Genomic DNA, 17,626 nt, shown 5'->3' on the forward strand with positions numbered 1-17,626 from the left:
CACCCACACTCAGGGCTCACACCAGGGAGATCTTTCTCCACGACTCCCAGCCCTTCAAGCCTCTGGAGCACTGAGGACAACTTCCAAGACACAACAGCCTGTATTCCACAGCCACAACGCTGCCTCCCAGGACGGCTGCAGCCCCTGTGCCAGGTGCTGCTGCCCACACGGGCCAGGAACCACCACAGACACGGAAAGTCACCAGCTACAACACATCGATATTTCCGCCTTGGTCTAAGGGGGTTTCAAAACATCTTGTCCAGTTTGACATTTAAGAACCATTCTTGGTTGGCGTCTTTGCCAAATCTCAAGTGGCAAAGGGAGCCAGAAATACGAGAACATTAAGCGCTTCCTGGAAAGAAATAAAGAAAGAAAAAGCCAAAACAAACAAACCCCACACCCACAGCACAGCCCCGAGCAGCACCAATGACTCGGCGCCCCAATGGCCTCTGCCATGGGATGGAGGAACAGCGGAGACAGGGACCAGAGGACATTGCCCAGCGATGCCACTGAGGCGTGCCTGGGGTGGGACATCGGCCTCCTTGGGGAGGACCGGGACGGCTGGTGGAGAACGCCAGCGGGGCCCAGGACGGACACCTTTTCCAGCGGACGGGAACGGCTCCATCCCAGCACATCACGGTGCCGCTCCGGGCACGGCCGCAGCCCCGGGACCGGCCCCGGCCCCTCGCTGCCCGGCGGGGCACCCTCCCAGCGCTCGCCCTCCCAGCCCACGGGCCACGCTCCAGCGCTGCCGCCCAGGGGAGCTTTGTGCAGCCAGCCGCCCGCTCCCTTCCCGCTGCCCCTGGCGGGACCACCAGCCCCCGACGCTGCCGAGGGAACCGGAACCCGGCCACAACGAAAGGCTCGGGGAGGCGCCGCAGGTGGGATGCTCAGAGGTGGGGACGAGCCCCAGCGGAGCAGTGACGCCGCGGTTCCAGCCCCGCCCGCACCGCGGTGACCCTCCAGGACCCCTGAGCCCTCCCGACCACGGGGTCCCTCCAGCAAGGCCCGCGGGACCCCACGGAGCCGGGCCTCGCGGCGACGCCCTCCGACAAGCAGAGCTCTTCCCTCCTCCCCCGAAGACGGCCCCGTCCCGCCGAGCCCCCCCGCGGCCCCGGTGCCGGCGGGGTCCCGGCGGGGCGGCCCGTGAGGCGGTGGGCGCTCACCTGCAGGCGGGGCGGCCGCGGCCCCGCACCCGCCCGGCCCGCACACAAAGCCGCGCAGCCACGGCCGGCGGGACGCCGAGGCCCCGCCCCCTCCCCGCGCCGGCCAATCGGCGCCCGCCCCACCCCGGGCCACGCCCCTTCCCCGGCGGCGCCTCGCCGGCAGCCCCCCGCCCCGGCCTCCCGACCCGCGCGCCCGCCCCCTCATCTGCATACCACACCGATCTCATTTGCATAACCACACCCATCCCTGCATGCCCCGCCCTCCCCGGTCCCGGTGCCCGTCCCGGTGCCGGTGTCGGTGCCGGTGCCGGTCCCGATCGCGGCGGCCCGTGGCGGTACCTTCGGGCCGGTACTGCGCGATGATGGTCACCGTCTGCCCCGCCCGCTTCAGCGCCGCCGCCGCCTGCTCGTGGGTGGCGTTGCGAAGGTTCACGCCGTTCACCTGCCGGGATAGAGCGGCTGCGCTGAACCTGACCCATGCGGGCGTGAATCGAGGGGCTCTGCCCTGCGCCTCGGGCCCTGTACCCACGGTACCCACGGTACCCACGGTACCCACACTCTCAGAGCCTCACCACTCTGCCACTGCACCCCCGGTACCGCGCCTGGTACTGGCACTCCCGGTACCGGCATCCCCGGTACCTGGCCCCGGCATCAGGGGCCGCCCCCACCGCAGGCACTCCGGGGCCGTGCCAACACACCGGCACCCGGCATGAACCTCACAGAACTGTGCTTCGGGTGGGGACATGTGCCCACCCGGGGCTGTGGGAGGCCGGGAAGGGGTTGGTGCCCCACCAACTCACCGAAAGGATACGGTCTCCCCTCCGCAGCTCCCCGCTGAGGTCAGCAGGGCCTCCAGCCAGGATGAAGGACACAAAAATCCCCTCTCCATCTTCCCCCCCAACAATGTTGAAGCCCAGGCCGGTGGAGCCTTTGTGCAGGATGATTTTCCGGGGCTCCCTGGAAGGACATATAAGGGACAGGGAGACATCAGGGTGGGGAGCAGCAAAGCTGGTGACAGGCTTTTCTGTGCCCGGGGTTTGTGGCACACTGTTGGGGCTGGAGTCACCCGAGTGCAGCCTGGTGTGACTCAGCCCTCAGCACTGTGGAGACTGACAAACCAGAAGAGGTGGCAGGCGGTATGACATGAGACACAGCACGGACAGAGACAGAGCATCCACCGTGAAATGGCACACAGAAACACTGAACTGCATGGTGGCACCAGATGCCATGAGCCAAGAGAGTGGGATAAAGCCCCTCCACACTTGCCATGTAGGCATGGCGAGTGCGCCTACAACCCCACGCACCCCTCCAATGCCACAGACCCTGCACAGCTCAACAGAAGCCCCAAATTTTTTGATGATGACTTAATTCTATCACAGTTCAAACAATAGGCAGGCAAAAGCAGGAAGACAGCTTGGCATCGCAAAACTCCTGCATCAATTTTTGTCTGGGAGAAAAAAACAATGTGATGGAATGACGGCAGCTCCCAGCTCAAGCTCTGGATTGAAATAAGGAATAAATTATGCCAGACAATTAGCACAGGCTGGTGGTGATTGTCAGGCAACATGATACTGGAGACCATCAGTGCATCCGCTGTGGCTGGATCCTGGGCACTGCCTCGGGTACCACAAGGACCAAGGGCCTGACATTGAGCTCAGCAGCCCGATCAATCACCCTGTCAATGCTCTGTCAAAAGATGCTCAACCCCAAGTCCTCAAGATATTACCAGTGCTTGGCTTAGGGGCAGTTATGAGGGGGCAGGGAGGGCTGCAGCCATCAGTCTCTCTGCAGCAAAGCTGTGCCGAGGGCTATAGTTGTCTCAGGGGAAGAAATAGGTCAGGTTTCTGGGTCTGCAAACCCTGCCTCCAACCAGGAGATGAACTTGCTTTGTCCCTTGGGTTTTGCTGCTGCCCAAGCATCGTGCAGGAAGCAAAACCTCAACTAAGTGTAGGGGAAAGAATTCCCAGCACCTGTGAAGACCAGACAGTTTGGTGGAAGGTAAAGAGAGCCTACAAGAATGAGGAGAGGAAATGAAGCCCCAGACACGTACATCACAGGTCTCAGTCATGACATGCACTCTTGGCTTCCATCCACCTCACAGGAGGCGTGATATGGATCCTCCAGGCAGATTCCATGCTGAATGTTGCAGTGTTAACACTGGGACCTCAGCACAGAGTCACTGGAGCCACATCCACATCTAAGCAGCACTTGTGCCCATGGGAGGGGGAGACGCTGGATACTGGACCTTTGCTTCCCCCAGGAATGGCTGGCAAGAGCCTCGTGGGAGACAGCTTCTGTTTCAGAGCAGCTGCTGCCTTTCCCCACCCCAGTGAGTTACATTTGGACCACACTGGTCCCAGTGCACAATCTGGGTGCCAGCAGACCTGCAGCAATGACACTGTCCTGCGGGGTCAGGGATGCACACAAGGCTTTCAGCACTGTCCCGGGAAGCACGAGGGAAGTGCTGAGCCCACTGCAGACTGTGGATCTGTTGGGCAGCTAGGGGCTGTGTCTGGGCACAGGGGCCCAGTGGTGCCAGCTTGTCTGTAGTAGGGCCCTCCACAAGGCAGCACCATCCTCTAGTGGCCACCAGCATGTGCTGCACCAGGGCCACTGCTGAGCCATCACTGTGCCACTGTCACTGCCAGGCCACCACCGGGCCACTGCTGAGCCATCGCTGTACCACTGTCACTGCCAGGCCACCACTGGGCCACTGCCCAGCCATCGCTGTGCCACTGTCACTGCCAGGCCACCACTGGGCCACTGCTGAGCCATCACTGTGCCACTGTCACTGCCAGGCCACCACCAGGCCACTGCTGAGCCATCGCTGTGCCACTGTCACTGCCAGGCCACCACTGGGCCACTGCTGAGCCATCGCTGTGCCACTGTCACTGCCAGGCCACCACTGGGCCACTGCTGAGCCATCGCTGTGCCACTGTCACTGCCAGGCCACCACTGGGCCACTGCTGAGCCATTGCTGTGCCACTGGCACTGCCAAGCCCTCCCTGTGCCATTGCCACTGGCTGTGGCCCGCCTAAGCTAGGTTACTCTTTCTGTTCCCTAGTCCACAAATGGGAATGCTGGCACATGTGAGAAGAGACAGCCTGGTGGGAGCAGGGTCTCTGGTGTGTTTTCCAAATATTGGGACTGAATCCCTTCTGTAATGGCAGACAGCACTGCTCCTGCCTGTGGCATCATCCCCCAGTGCCCTGACAGCACAGAAGCTGCTACACCTGGTGAGGATGCAGTGCCAGAAAGAGGCTCTAGAACTGGCATCGACGGGAGAGGTGGGGTGTGGGTGGAAGGCAGCGCTGCACAGGCCATGGTGTGCAGAGACACCCAGCTGTGGCTGAGCAGCAAGAAGTGAGAATGCCCCCTGACAAGGATGAGTGCAGACACTCTCCAGGAGGATGGCAGACCTGACAGCAGATGGCAAGTCAGGGTCTCCCACTCCAGCATCCACCACTGACCTGCAGAGGGGGAGAATCCTGGACAAAGCCACTGCATCTTCCACTGTAGACACACTCCCTAAACCAGCCTGCACCCTTGTTCCAAACAGCAGAGCCAGCCCTAAGCCTAAGTCGAGTGTTGGTCCATAGAAATCAGCCTAAGCTCTACAGTCCTGGCCCTGGGGATATTCATTCAGAGCACTGGCCCCGAGGCTGTGAGAAGAGGAGGGTAAGCTGTAAGAATCAGCTGGTAGAGCAGGATTTTCCAGGTCTTGCTCTCCCACCCTCAGCTTGAGGCTTTGGAAAAGTTTTATGCCGCATTTAGGCTCAGAGCAATGTTTTCTTTGTGCCCCTCCTTATTTCCTGGCTTCAGGAAACAAACCTGAAGCATAAAGGATTCTGCTGGGGCAAAGGGGGCTGTGCCAGGGCTGGACAGGAGGCTGGCAGCCACTGAAATGGTACCTGATTGCAGGTGATTTGGGATGCCAGTCTCAGGGATCCAGCCTTGTTTACAAAGCTGTTCTCCCCCTGACCCTTCACCCCTGGCTCAGCTCCACCTGGGAGCCTGTGGCACTGCTGGATAATGCACCATAAGGGCAGGGAACACCTTGTATTCCAGGTATTGTAAAATAAGCAAGAGAACAAAGCTGAAATGCAGTTGTGTAAGGCTTGTGAAAGAGCAGGAGAGGGAATGGAGAGGGAGTGAATGCAGCAAGCCAGAGATTGACACAGCAGGGCTGGTCTCAGGGGGTGAGCACAGAGCTCGTTATGGGGACCTCAAGCGTTGCACCATGCACCTACAAATCACCTTTTGAGGCTCTGCACTGGCAGTGGGGGCGGTGTCAAGCCACCACAGAGGGGAAGTGAGGGAATGAGGAGGAGCATGATAGGGATGCTCACGCCTGGTACTCACCTGGTGAAGTCATCGTCTCCGATCATGTGCCGAGGGATGGGTGAGTACCGGGAGGGAGTCACCTGGGGAGGGATGGGATAGGCAGGCTTGCTCTCAACGCTGCCCAGGTAGCCCAGACTGGAGTTATGGCTTATGTGGTTGTCAGCCAAGGCTGAGAAGGCTGCAGGGGAGGAGAAGGTCATCAGGAGCAGAAATCCATAGACAATGAGGACATGGTGCCCAGCCCAGCCCTGCTCCCCAGCCCGACACTCTCAGTGCCCCCCAGCCCCACGTGCCCAGCCACGGCCAGCAGCCAGAGGCGTACGTACTGCTGGCATAGTCGGGGGGCGCGTACATGTCGTTGAGGTGGATGTTGCCAGGCTTGGCCACTTTCAGGTACACCATGTCAGAGGTGTTCTTCAGGGCGGCCACTGCCTCCTCGTGCCGCACGTCCTGCAGGTTTGTGTTGTTCACCTGGCAGAGGGAAAGGGCTGGGTGACGCGGCTGAGCAGGAGGGCAGGGACCAGCGCAGCCCTGTGGGAGTGTTTGCCATAGGGGAGGTGCCACAGTAGCTCCAGAGGCATTGTCCCATCGCCTTGGGTTTGGCCCTCCTGCCTGCAGCTGCTACTGTGCCTGCCCTCCCACAGCAACACCCCTGCAGGAGCCCCAGGGAAGAGGGGTGAAGCTGCTGACAGGATGGGTGCAGGGGTTCAGGATCAACACTGCACGACAGTGGAACCTGTTCAGCTTCACCTCACAGCTGGCTGTGGCCACGGGGCTTACCGCAAGCAGCCGGTCCCCGATCTGCAGGCGCCCGTCCTTTTGGGCAGCACCTCCCTCGATGATCTTGGTGATGTAGATGCTGTTATCGCCAGGGATGTGCTGGTTCCCGATGCCCCCTGCAATGCTGAACCCCAGGCCTGAGGGAGAGTGAGAATGCCGGTGAGGGACAGATAGATAGACAGCGTCCTGGGCTGGCACCACAGCCCCTGTGCCTCACTGGGCTTTGCACCCTGCCCAAACTCAGCAGGCAATGGGCCACCCCGCCGCTGCCTGGGGCCAGCCTGGCCACCGTGCACTGCACTGTGGGTCTGCCCCATGCCTTGTGCCCCACAGCATTCCACGCTGCTGGGCCACCCTGCACCACCCTGCACTGTGGTGGTGCCACCTTGCATCCCACATCCCCCGTCAGGCTCCCTGCATCTCATGACATCTCACACCGAGGGGTGACCCCACCCTGTCCTGTGGGGCAGTGGGGCACCCTGGCCGAGCGAGCAGAGTGAGGGCTTCACCTTTGGGGCCCTTCATCAGGTTAACCTCCATGATGGTCTCTGGCGGGGGCTGCCGGCGGCGCACCACGAGCCGCACCACGGGGCCTGCTTCCTTCAGGGCCTCCACAGCTTTGCTGTGCACAACCTCAGAGACGTCCACGTCGTTCACCCGCAGCACGCAGTCGTTCACCCTGTGGGCACAGCACGGCCCTGAGCATCCCTGGGGAACCACCAGCCCGTGCCACCCTCCTCTGGTCGCCTCTGCCACCCTCCTCCAGCCACACAAATGAGAGTTGCTCAGGCTGGCCAGATCATGCCCTGCTGAGGTGAGAAAGGGGTCCCTCCCAGAGCAAGGGAGAGTGGAGCTGGTTCCTATAGTGAAACCCTGATGGAGATGGGAGATGAGAAGGAAGCCTGGATCCCTGCCCTGGGCTGTAGAGGGATGGATGGGAGCAGGAGCCTGATACAGGGAGGGGAGGACAGGTGGCTACAGACCACCTGGTGACCAGAGATGGTGGACATCCCTGTCCTGAGGGGATCTGGCTGTGGGAAAGAGACACATGGAGGCCAGGGACCACGTCGGGAAAAGGGGTTAGGCCTAGAGGGTCCATGCAGAGATCCTGGGTGACAGCCTGGCTGCTCCCCCAGGCCTGTACTCACCCTAGACGGCCATCCATGGCTGCCGCTCCCCCGGGGATGATCTTGGTGATGAAGATACCCGGGTCATCTGGAACATGGGGGTTGTCGATGCCTCCCGCTATGCTGAAGCCGAGGCCGGAGTTACCCTGTGGGAAATCAAACGCCGCGTCTTTCCCCCACGGGCACTTGCTTGCCGCCAGTCCTCCTTGTATGGTTCCCCCCTGTTTGCCTGGGGCACAGGAGCCCTTACAGCATCTATCACGCCCCGGGGTGCCCGGCTCAGGGGGCACAGGGATGCTGGCCAGAGGAGAGGCTGGCGTTCCTCAGCTGAGTGCTCGGCGCAGCAGCGTGGAGCACTGAACAGATGGAGTGGGAGAGTGGGAGCTGCCGAGGACCTCCCTCAGCACCGCGTCTCCACGGAGAGGCTCAGGCAGGCGGGGAGCTGGGGGAAGAGGAGGTGGTCCTTGGCGGAGCAAGCCTCCCCTCGCTGGCTGCTCCCCAGGAGGAGACACCGATGCCGCAGCCCGCACAGAGCAGCGGGGATTGTGCCAGTCAGCAGCATCCCACTCCTGCCCCCCTGCACCCTGGGGTGAAGCCCTGGCACAGAGCCAAGCTGGGAACCAGCAACGCCGATGCCAACATTTACAGGTTTGGGTGGAGGTGGCTATCGGGATGAAGTGGGCCCTCCAGTTCTGTCTCCTTTTCCTCACGGAGATGCCTGGAGCATCACTGGAGCTTCTCCTGCTGAATTATGCCTGGGGGGGAATGCAGGGACCACAGCTCATCTCCAGGCCATTCCCCCAGCATCTCAGGACTGAGTGGCTGTGGCCCTGCACTGCCTCTCCCACTTGCAGGATCCTCATTAGTGACACACTCACAGGCGCTGCTTCCAGATCCATGCTTGATGCAAGTGGACAATTCCTGCCTTTTTTGCTCTGCCTTGAAAATCAGATGGCTTCTCGCCTTGTTTCCTCATGTGGAAGAGCTGACACTTAGTCACATACTATTGTGCCTGCCTCTCTCGTACACGAGCAGGCTCAGGCCAAGCTCTCCTGGCTGCCTATGGCCTCAGTGCTCAGTGGGAGATGAGGGGGTGCTCTGCTCTTCCAGGGGTCCTGTGGCTGAGAGGGGCCCACTGGAACTCCATCTCCCCAGGATAATTTAGCACCGACAGCCAGCTGGGGCTTGCACTTCTCACCAGCAATTTTGCCCCAGCATCAGCTCCTGCAGCGATGCAGAGCTGCCTTTGTGACGCTCATGACACAGCACCAGGAGCCACCAATGCCTGTCACTGTGCAGAGCTCCCGGATGCTCTCTGGCCAGCTGGGATTTGGCTGGTATGTGACACGGAGGCATTCAACGGTAAAGGGTGTGAGGCTGCTCTCTTTCCTCTGTGCTGGGTTCTGGTTACCCTGTGCCCAGCTCTAAAAAGCTCCTTACTGTCACCAAGCCTGGCTGCAGCAAGGCAGGTGAGATGGCAAAATGATCTCCAGCCATTCGTTGTGCCTGTCTATGGAAGGTCCTTGGTTAGCTACAAAACCTGGAAATGATCTGGGAGGTGTTGATTTTAATTTTGATAAACCTCAAAAAGGAGTTCAAGGGATTTCTTAGCTGGCATCAGGGTTGATGCCAGGGCAGCTCCTCCTGTGGACACACGTATGGTGGGTAAACACAAGGCCACATCCCTCTGCAGGTTGTGTTTCTGTTATTATTGGCCCCAAACTGCTGCTGCATTTATGCTTGTCTTCGTAACAAAGACAAGGATTAATAACAGTGACTGACCAGCGATTTTGGGATACACTGAGGTCAGTTCTGGGAGCCAAACACCCCAGCGGGGGGACAGCCTCACCGGCAGGCACCAGCGTGCTTCTCCTTCATTAGGATAGGATTGTTGAATCCCACTGGGGACCAGGTGAAGGGGAAAGACCTGGAAATGATCTATGCTAGCCCAGGCTGATAAGCAGTGAGATTCCCTCACGGTTTCTTGCTGTTGGAGAATGAATTGCTGCTTGGGGCTTTGAAATGGGGGCATCAATGAGTGTTGCCTCTCTGTGTGGTCCTGTCAGCTCTTCCCCAGCTCCCAGTATGGGCAGAGGACAGAAGATGCTCTGAATCCCCAAAACAAGGCTTTTGCCTGTGACTTGGGCCTGGAGCAAGAAGCACACAGCCCGAAAAGGAAGGAACCTCTGGGCTGGTTTCGTCAGGCACGCCGGGGAAGCGGTGGGTGAGGCGGCAGCCCCAGATAACCTTCCGTCCACCCACCTCCGTGATGCAGAGCCAAGGGAAGGAGGGAGATGACTAAAGGCAGAGAGGAACAGAATAACGAGTGATGCGTCTTCCCCTGCAATGCCGGCCACGCGGCGAGGCTGAGCCGCCCGGCACGGCAGCGAGGGGGAGGCAAGGTGTGTGTGCTGTGGGAGCTGCGGGCAGCCTCCCACCACTGCCATTCCCAGCCTGCAGGGCTGGGCCTGGCTCTCCGAGTAAACCCCGGGCCAGCTTTTCCCGCTGCCTCTCCATCCCTCCTCCCCTGCTGCTTCCTGGGCAACAGGAAAGCCCTTGGTGCCCTGCGTGGTGCTGGATAAACCCCACAAACGGGGGGAGCTAATTCTAGCCACGGCTGGTGTGGGTGCACACCATCACCTCTGTGTTGCCAACAAAGGAAAGGCTTAGGCAGGAACTTCCTCCATCGTGGTTTGTTTTACTAAATAACCTGTTCTTGTGGCTTAGCATCCCAAGGCTCTGTGCCCTAGGGTGACGGGGAGCCCGGTGGCAGGGTGGCTTTGGCCCCTGCGCCCAGTTGTGGGGTGCACCCACCTGTGCCTGCACAAGCCGAGCTCCCCACACCTCTGTTTTCTGACAAAGGCAATGACAAAGAGCCCTTCCCCCAAACTCTACGCTGATGGGTTTGTGGGGGTGAGGGTGTGAAAGAGGCAGGCAAGGGAGAAGCCCTCCTCCCTCCCTTCTGGAGGGGTGTGCAGGGGAGAGGGGAGCAGCGAGTCCACCCTGGTGGGAGCCAAGCAGGTGTAACACCTGTGAAAGCCTCCAGAGAGAGCGGGGAGCAGAGACCAACCTCTCCCCACCAGCTGGGGATGCGTGGGGGGCCAGCTGTGCCGAGGGGTGGGCGAGTGGGAGGAGGCTGCTGGTGGGTGAGTAAGGAGTACTTACCCTTTCCAAGACGATCTCTTCATATTTGAACATCCCATCACTGCCATTCATCTGGAGAGAGGGAGACAGCGTGTTACGACTCTCTGCTGGTCCTGGGGGAATTTGTTTTTCCTCTCTGATAGCTGAACATGAGGAATCCAACCCAAAAGCTGCACCATCACCGCTGAAAAAAAACCTTAAATGCAACTGCTTGAGCCTGCCCTGGAATTAAACCATGTGCTGCTTTTCTCTCTGGGCATGAGCCAAAGCCCACTGACTTTAATGCACTTCTGTGCAAAGCCTTTATTCTCCCAGCTCATTTCTCCAGCCATGAAAAGGAACACAACTGAAGGCACAAAAAGAAATAACACCTTTGTTACGCAGCATATAATTAACCTCAGGAACTCACTGCTTGAGGAAGGGAAGAGAGGGGGTCGGTCCATTCAAAGGGGAAAAAATGTCTGTACATAATAACATAATAAACACCTTTAGCAGCTTATATTTTTTAAATCTTTTCGTAGCAGGACTGTATTAACAGGAAATTCAGAATAATTTATTCCACTAAATTAGTTGGGTGCAAAGGAAACAAGGTGTGAGAGAGTGGGGCACAGTAAGAGGTGAAAACATTTTGATGCCCTTATGTACAAAAATGGTGTAGCCTGTCTCAGTGCTGTACACCACACCGATCCCCACGCTTAAAAGTCGCCATACCCAAAGTATCAAAGCAGAGCTCTTGGAAACATGATGAATAGAAACAAAAAGGGATGCAATTGTAGGCTGGAAAATGGTAAATGTAGACTCAAAAAAAAAAAAGGAAAAAAAATCCATTTTCCTCATAATCAACAATGCACAGCAAAAATGCAGCAGTTTCACTTCAGATCACCAGCGTTAGGCCAGAAAGAGCTGCCAAGGTCTAAAATTTAGCAATATTTGCAATGCAATTGGCTACTGAAGCATCCAACGCAACAGCAACAGTTTCAAAGAAAACTGAGTTGGAAGGGAACCCAAAGGGTCATGGAACCCAACTCCTGGCCCTGCACAGCTCCCCCAAGGATCCCACCATGTGCCTGAGAGTGTTGTCCAATGTCCCTTGAGCTCTGGCAGCCTTGGGGCCATGACCAATCCCTGGGGAGCCTGTTCAGTGCCTCACCATCCTCTGTGTGAAAAACTGTGTCCTAATGTCCAACCTAAACCTCCCCTGACACAGCTTTTAGCCCTTCCCTCAGGTCCTGTCGCTGAGCGCCTGAGAGAAGAGATCAGTGTCTGCTCCTCTGATTCCCCTCCCGAGGAAGCTGCAGACTGTGCTGAGGTCTATCTTCAGTCCCCTCCAGGCTGAATAAGCCAAGTCACCTCAGCCTTTTCTCATACGGTCCTTAGATCCTTCACTGCCTTTGTAGCCTCCTTTGGATGCTCTCTAAGAGCTTTATATCCTTTTATTGTGGCCTCAGGACTTGAGGTGAGGCTGCCACAGTGGGAGCAGAGGTGGACAATCCTTCCCTTGTCCTCACCTGTCAGGTGATGCTGTCCCTGCTGCACCCCAGGCCAAAGTTGGCCTTTTTGGCTACCAGGGCACACCGTTGACCCACATTTATTTTGGAGGGGACTGAACTCAACCTCATAATTTGAGCCATTCTGGGAAACAAGGGATGGGACATGGGTAGTTCTGTATGACAAGACAGAGGCAGTGAACCCTGGACTCAGCAGGCAAACACCCCTCTCACTGTGTCCTGCCTCTGCCTGTGGCCTCTGGACAATGTACAGGGTTCCTCATCTGGATTTCACATCCACTGATGGCTCATAGATCGTATGGAGCCACTTTCTGTATACGCTCTGTATCCCCAGCTGGAGCTGACATGCCTTTGTTTGGACACAGTTCTCCTCGTGAGGCACCAGCATGCTGGCTGTGTCCTGCTTTCCTACCTCCTTGATATCTGCCCCTGCAGAGGCACAGCCCTGCCATCCTCCACGCCTGGGTCATTCCGTGGAGGAGACAGCAACCATTTCTTATGCCAAAGCCAATATCTGACACCACAGAAGAAAACCCAGCGGGGCAACAGCGAGGCTCTATTGATAGGTAGGAAGAGGAAACAGGAGTTTTCCAGGTGGCAACAATCAGGGGCCCAGGCAGAGGAGCAGTTCTGCAGGAGAGGATCTGGGATAGGGCTGTGCCACCTGTGACACCCACCCCCTTATCCCCTGCCCTGGGGGGCCAAAGCAATCCCACACCCTGTACTGTGCTTCGAGGATGAGGATGAGCGAAGAGATGGGAATGAGGCTCCAGGGAACAGAGGCTGAGTGTGTTGTCCCTCCCTGGATGTGCCCTGTGCCTGGTGCCTGCCAGCCACAGGAAGATTTCAGGGGACAGTTCAGGGTTGGGACACCCAGATACACCATAGCAGGATGCTCAGATCCTCCCAGCACATTGAGAAAAGCTTTGGTCAACTCTTACAGGAGGATCTTGCAGCAGATAAATGTCGGAAGTGGTGTGATTAACCCACAGCAGGATCCCTGACAGCCTCAGAGGGTTGGGGACACATGGTCAGTGCCACCTTCTGCCACAGTGCTGTGCTCCCGTGGGCAGAGGGGCATTGCTTCCCTTGCCACAGGGCTGCCTTGCCCTCCTCTCATCTGCCCATACTGGCTAATCCTGAGTGCAGCCGGCTCGCCGGTCTGTGCCACCACCCTCAGAGCCTCCCTCAGCGCATCCCATCTCAGCAGAGCCCCCCTCAGCACAGCCCCCAGCCCATCCCCTCCCTGCGGTTGGCATCCCGGTGCGCGGGGGCGCAGCGTCGCCTCTCCCCGGCTTTCCAGCAACTCAGATTCCTGGCACCCTTCGCTACTACACACATTGTCCTCTCCGCTTTGGCATTCAGCACAGTTGCCACACAGCCAGCCATATGCACACCCACGGCCGCAGAGGAACAGCGTACACATCCCTCCGAGGCTGGGGGATCTGCGGAAAGCTGTGACAATCTGTGAGCCGCGGTGAGAGCCAGCCCCGCCCGGCAGCGGCCGCTGCCAGCGGCACCCGCGGGGCGCACAGACCCCGTCAGACACCCCGCTGCTGCCGGGCAGGTGAGCTGGGGTGGCCCCTCTCCCCAAATCCCCCGTGCTGCCGACGCTGAGCAGTGTTTTCTGCGCTGCTCCCAGAAAACTGGAGGTGTAGGTGCTGGCTGTCTGCTGAGAGCAGCCTGCGCTGGCCAGGCATGCTGGGGTCAGCCAGGCCTGACCGTGAGGTTTTAGCTCTGATTATGTTTTCAAAATTCACGCAGTGGAACGCCAGTTAATTGTATAAGGAAGCCAAATGAAGGACTTAATATACACCACGTAACCAAGGGAACAAGCCAACAAAGCGAACGTTCCAGCGTCGGAAAATCAAATACCAGTCACTCACTGATGGCAAAAACCTCCCCAAGATACCCACCAGAGCTGCCAGGACCTGGCTGTTCTCCCTGCCCTTCACCAGTGCCCTGTGCTCTTCCCCAGATCCTGTCTGGGGCCGTCTCCAGTGGGAAGATGCCTGGTTCCATCACCTCAGGGGTGGGAGCACACACCACACCCTGCTCTCCTCTCCTGGTGTAACACCTGCAGAGCTGACAGGAGTGTCAGAGGCTGTTCCCAGCATATCCCGACCCTATTTCCACCTGGTTTCTCATGGAAAGGAGTAAGGGCGTGTCTTTGCAGGCCCTTCCCATGCAACAAGCCCACCTGAGGACTCAGGAAGAGGGACCTTTACTAGCCCTCTCTTTTTGTGAGCAGAAGGGAAATAGTTACCAATGATGGCATTTAGCTCATCAACAGAAGGCTGCAGAGGTAACACTCATTTGATAAACAGAAGAGCACACACTTTCCAGAGGTACTGCAAGCTGTCTGCAGGCTCTGCTGGCCAACACTGCACCAGAGCACATGGAACACCCCTTGCAATTTGCTGGGGAGTAAGGATTTGAGGTGGATTTTTTGGGTTGCGGGGTGGTTGGCTGTTTTTTCTGGTTTAGCTTGTTTATTAAATAAAAAAGAAGGCCAGATTTATAAGACAAAGATCAGGTTCCTCAAATGCAAGCCAGATAGCCAACCAGGCTGCAAGAGGAAATAACCTGGAAGAAGGAAAACAGCGCTCACAGGCCTTTTGGAGCAAGATCCTGCCCATATCCTGTGCTTAGGATGCGATGAGGATGAGCACCGGGGACCTGCTGGTGGAGCAGACATTTATTGAGATAATGGAGAGGGTCTGAGAGAGGGTCTGAAGACTGGAGAGCCAGCCCTTGGTTGTGCCAGCCAGCCCTGGGTGTGAAGGGCACCTGGCGACGCCCCACACCTGCCCCAGCACGGGGAAAGGGGAGCAGCCCTGTGCCAGGGCACCTCCCTGCTGGCACAGGCATGGCCAGTGCTGGCACAGGAGAGCTCTCCCAGCCTGCACATGGCAGGAGGCCCAGGGAAAATAGGTCACGAGCTCCCTTCCTTCACCTCCCCGTGTCCCTGCATCCTGTCGCAGCAGTGAGACCACTGACTCGCCTCCAGCTATCCCCGGGCCTCAACCCCCTTGTGTGCAGTGCCCCTGGTGAAGGCCTGCTGCACAGAATGAATCAATGCCCTATTTCTGGTTAGCTTTTTGCCAGGGACCAACCTGCTGAGCTTGGGCAGAGTGAAGGGGTCTGCAGCCTGACAGCCCCAGCTGGGAGGACACCACAGCCACGCTGCCTGGCCCTGGGATGTGCCCCAGCCAGCACTTGGGGCCAAAGTGGGGGGGACTCACTGGCTGAGATCAAGCCTGGAAAGCACTTGTCTTCCTCACGCCTGAATTTTAAGCGACTGAAGAAGTGATTGCACCTCACTGCTGGGCAAAGAGGCACCAAATCAGGCTCCAAGGACTGAGACTCTGAAACCTTCAACTCCTCAAAGGCTTCGGAGTGACTTTCCCTGCTCATTTTGGGACTGCCAGGCAGCAAGAAGTTGTTTTAGCTTCAGAGAGGCAGCTCTGGAATGTAGAGACCCCATCTGCCATGGAAACTGTTTCCAGTTCTCCATCTCCCCATTACGGACATGCTGGGAAAAACACACCAAGACATGAAACTGTGAGCAACGACCTGGAGCTGGGATGGGTGATGCCCTCCAGCATCCTCCTTATCCTTCAAGGGATACTTTTAATACTGCAGGCATTTTCTAACGGATTATTTGGGTTTTTACACCCTGAGGGTGCTGGGCTCTGCTCAAGCCACACACTGAGCCCCAGCCATCGCAGTGCTGCAGCTGCCACCTTACAGGGCTGCTGGTGCTACATGCTCCTGGGGATGGAAGTGGGTGGATGGGGACATTGAAATGCAGAACAGACTTCTTGATAAACAGTTGGGGCCAAATCCAGCCCAGCAGCCAGTCCAATGCAATCAATGGAGCTAGAACAGGAAGGAACTAGACTACATCCATCTGTTTATCATTAAGGAAAGCACTGAATAGTTAAGTAATTAAAGACTGGAAGATGTGGATTTAACCCTTCCAAATACGTGCTGTACCAACAGGCTTCAGCTTTGGGGCTTGTAAAAAAAATCCCATGCTTCCAGATTTGGCATTTTGGTGTTTGCAGCAAGCTCCTGGTGTGGCTCCTTTGCTGACCTGGGAAACTGCTGAGGTTTTGGGGAGCTGTTTTCTCTGAGGCCTGAGGAATTCAGCACCCCAGAGGAGGAAAAGACGGAGCAAGGCCTGTTTCCTGGTATAATGTGAAGTAGAAGGCAAGAGGGTTCCCAGACTGGATTCTGAGAGGAATCAAACTGAGGTGTTTCCCCTGCTCTGGGTGGGCATGGGCTGCTCCAGGCACCCCAGTGGTGCCACACACCAGATCACAGCCAGCAGGTCACAGCTACAACCTGGTGGCCCTTTTGACCCCTGCAGGACAGTTGCTCCCAGCACGTTCTGCTGAGTTTGGATGGATGGGATCAGTGACTGTCACCCCCAGCATGATGCTGGTATCTGTCTGGGGTGCAGAGCACCCCCGGAAACCCAGCCAAAGTGCAGGGAGAAGGGGTGGACGGGGATATGGAGGTGGAGAGGGAGGGAGGGATGTGAAGTTAATGAACTGGAGTAGTGGGAAGCAGCCAGGAGGGCAGGGGAGTGCACTGCACTGCAGGAAGGAATGGCTGCTGCCCCACATGAGGGCTCCCAGAGGTTCCCGGCCTCTGCAGGACTCAGGAACCTGCCCGGGGTGACAGAGCCTGTCCTTGGCCCCTGGGCTCACCTCTCATTGCCCTTGGGCACTCAGGCAGGGAGGAGGGATGGGCATGGGTGGAGTGCGGCAAAGGATGCAGTGCTGGTGCCTGCAGTGATGAGCGGGCAATGTTCCTCCAGAAGCGTGACCTTTTGTACTGAGGGAGGGTACAAATGGATGTGACACAGACTCTCCATCCAGGAATACCTCCCTGCTATTCAGGAATCCAGGAATACCTGTCTGATGTCCAGGCAGTCCTGCCCTGCTCACTGCACACTTCTCACTCGCTCTGGTCCAGCATGATGGTGGTCCCTCCCCTCCAGGAGACACTGCCCTTTTCTCAGGTCCCTGTAGAACAGCCAGGTGAGTGCAGGAAGCTGCAAATGGCACTGCCCTGCAGCCAGGGTGCCCAGCAGAGTGAGAGAACCTCTAAACCCCCTGCCATGCCATGTGTTTGGGGAAGGTGACCTTTGGGGACAGCAGCTTGCCTCTGCCATATTCCTAGAAGACTGCTGGACCCAGGAGCACGACGCTGAGAGGTGCACCACTGCCTTCCTCCCCATTGTCAGGTGGCTTTAATTCAGGCTTAATTAAACCATACAGCCAGAGCTGGAAAGGTCTCAGCCAGGCTTTCCCTCTTTCCTGTAGCTCTTCTCAACCAGCCCAGTACAGCTCTGATGCGCACTGACCCCAGCACAGGCTGAGGGCTGAGAGTTTTTTGCAGGGGAAATTCAACCCCCAAAAGTCACCTGTGGCCCATTACCCTGACACCAAGGATGAACTCACCCCAGCTCTGAGTCCTGGTGCTGCTTCACTGCTGTGGAAAGTTTGATGCATCAGAAGTAAAGTCAGTGCAAAGCACCCAGCCC

At 57.8% G+C, this 17,626-nt stretch overlaps 1 protein-coding gene across 5 annotated transcripts in view; it reads right to left on the reverse strand.

Moving 5' to 3' along the window:
• The window catches only part of DLG3 (discs large MAGUK scaffold protein 3), a 77,634-nt gene that overhangs the window by 19,498 nt on the left and 40,510 nt on the right, over window positions 1-17,626 (reverse strand). For 4 of the 5 annotated variants that reach the window (XM_066202739.1, XM_066202741.1, XM_066202740.1 and 1 more), the window contains 8 exons: window positions 10,583-10,633; window positions 7,439-7,563; window positions 6,800-6,969; window positions 6,291-6,427; window positions 5,837-5,981; window positions 5,529-5,688; window positions 1,967-2,123; window positions 1,506-1,608 (listed from right to left, as the gene is read on the reverse strand). In XM_066202739.1, coding sequence (XP_066058836.1) covers window positions 1,506-1,608; window positions 1,967-2,123; window positions 5,529-5,688; window positions 5,837-5,981; window positions 6,291-6,427; window positions 6,800-6,969; window positions 7,439-7,563; window positions 10,583-10,633 — 1,048 coding nt within the window. Of the gene's footprint in view, window positions 1-1,166; window positions 1,203-1,505; window positions 1,609-1,966; window positions 2,124-5,528; window positions 5,689-5,836; window positions 5,982-6,290; window positions 6,428-6,799; window positions 6,970-7,438; window positions 7,564-10,582; window positions 10,634-17,626 lie in introns of those variants that run through there. The other variant, XM_066202742.1, reaches the window with a different exon arrangement.

The sequence above is a fragment of the Chamaea fasciata genome, unplaced genomic scaffold (assembly GCF_029207755.1).
Source record: "Chamaea fasciata isolate MVZ Bird 193981 ecotype frontalis unplaced genomic scaffold, bChaFas1.0.hap1 SCAF_22, whole genome shotgun sequence".
In the NCBI taxonomy this organism is placed as follows: Eukaryota; Metazoa; Chordata; class Aves; order Passeriformes; family Sylviidae; genus Chamaea; species Chamaea fasciata.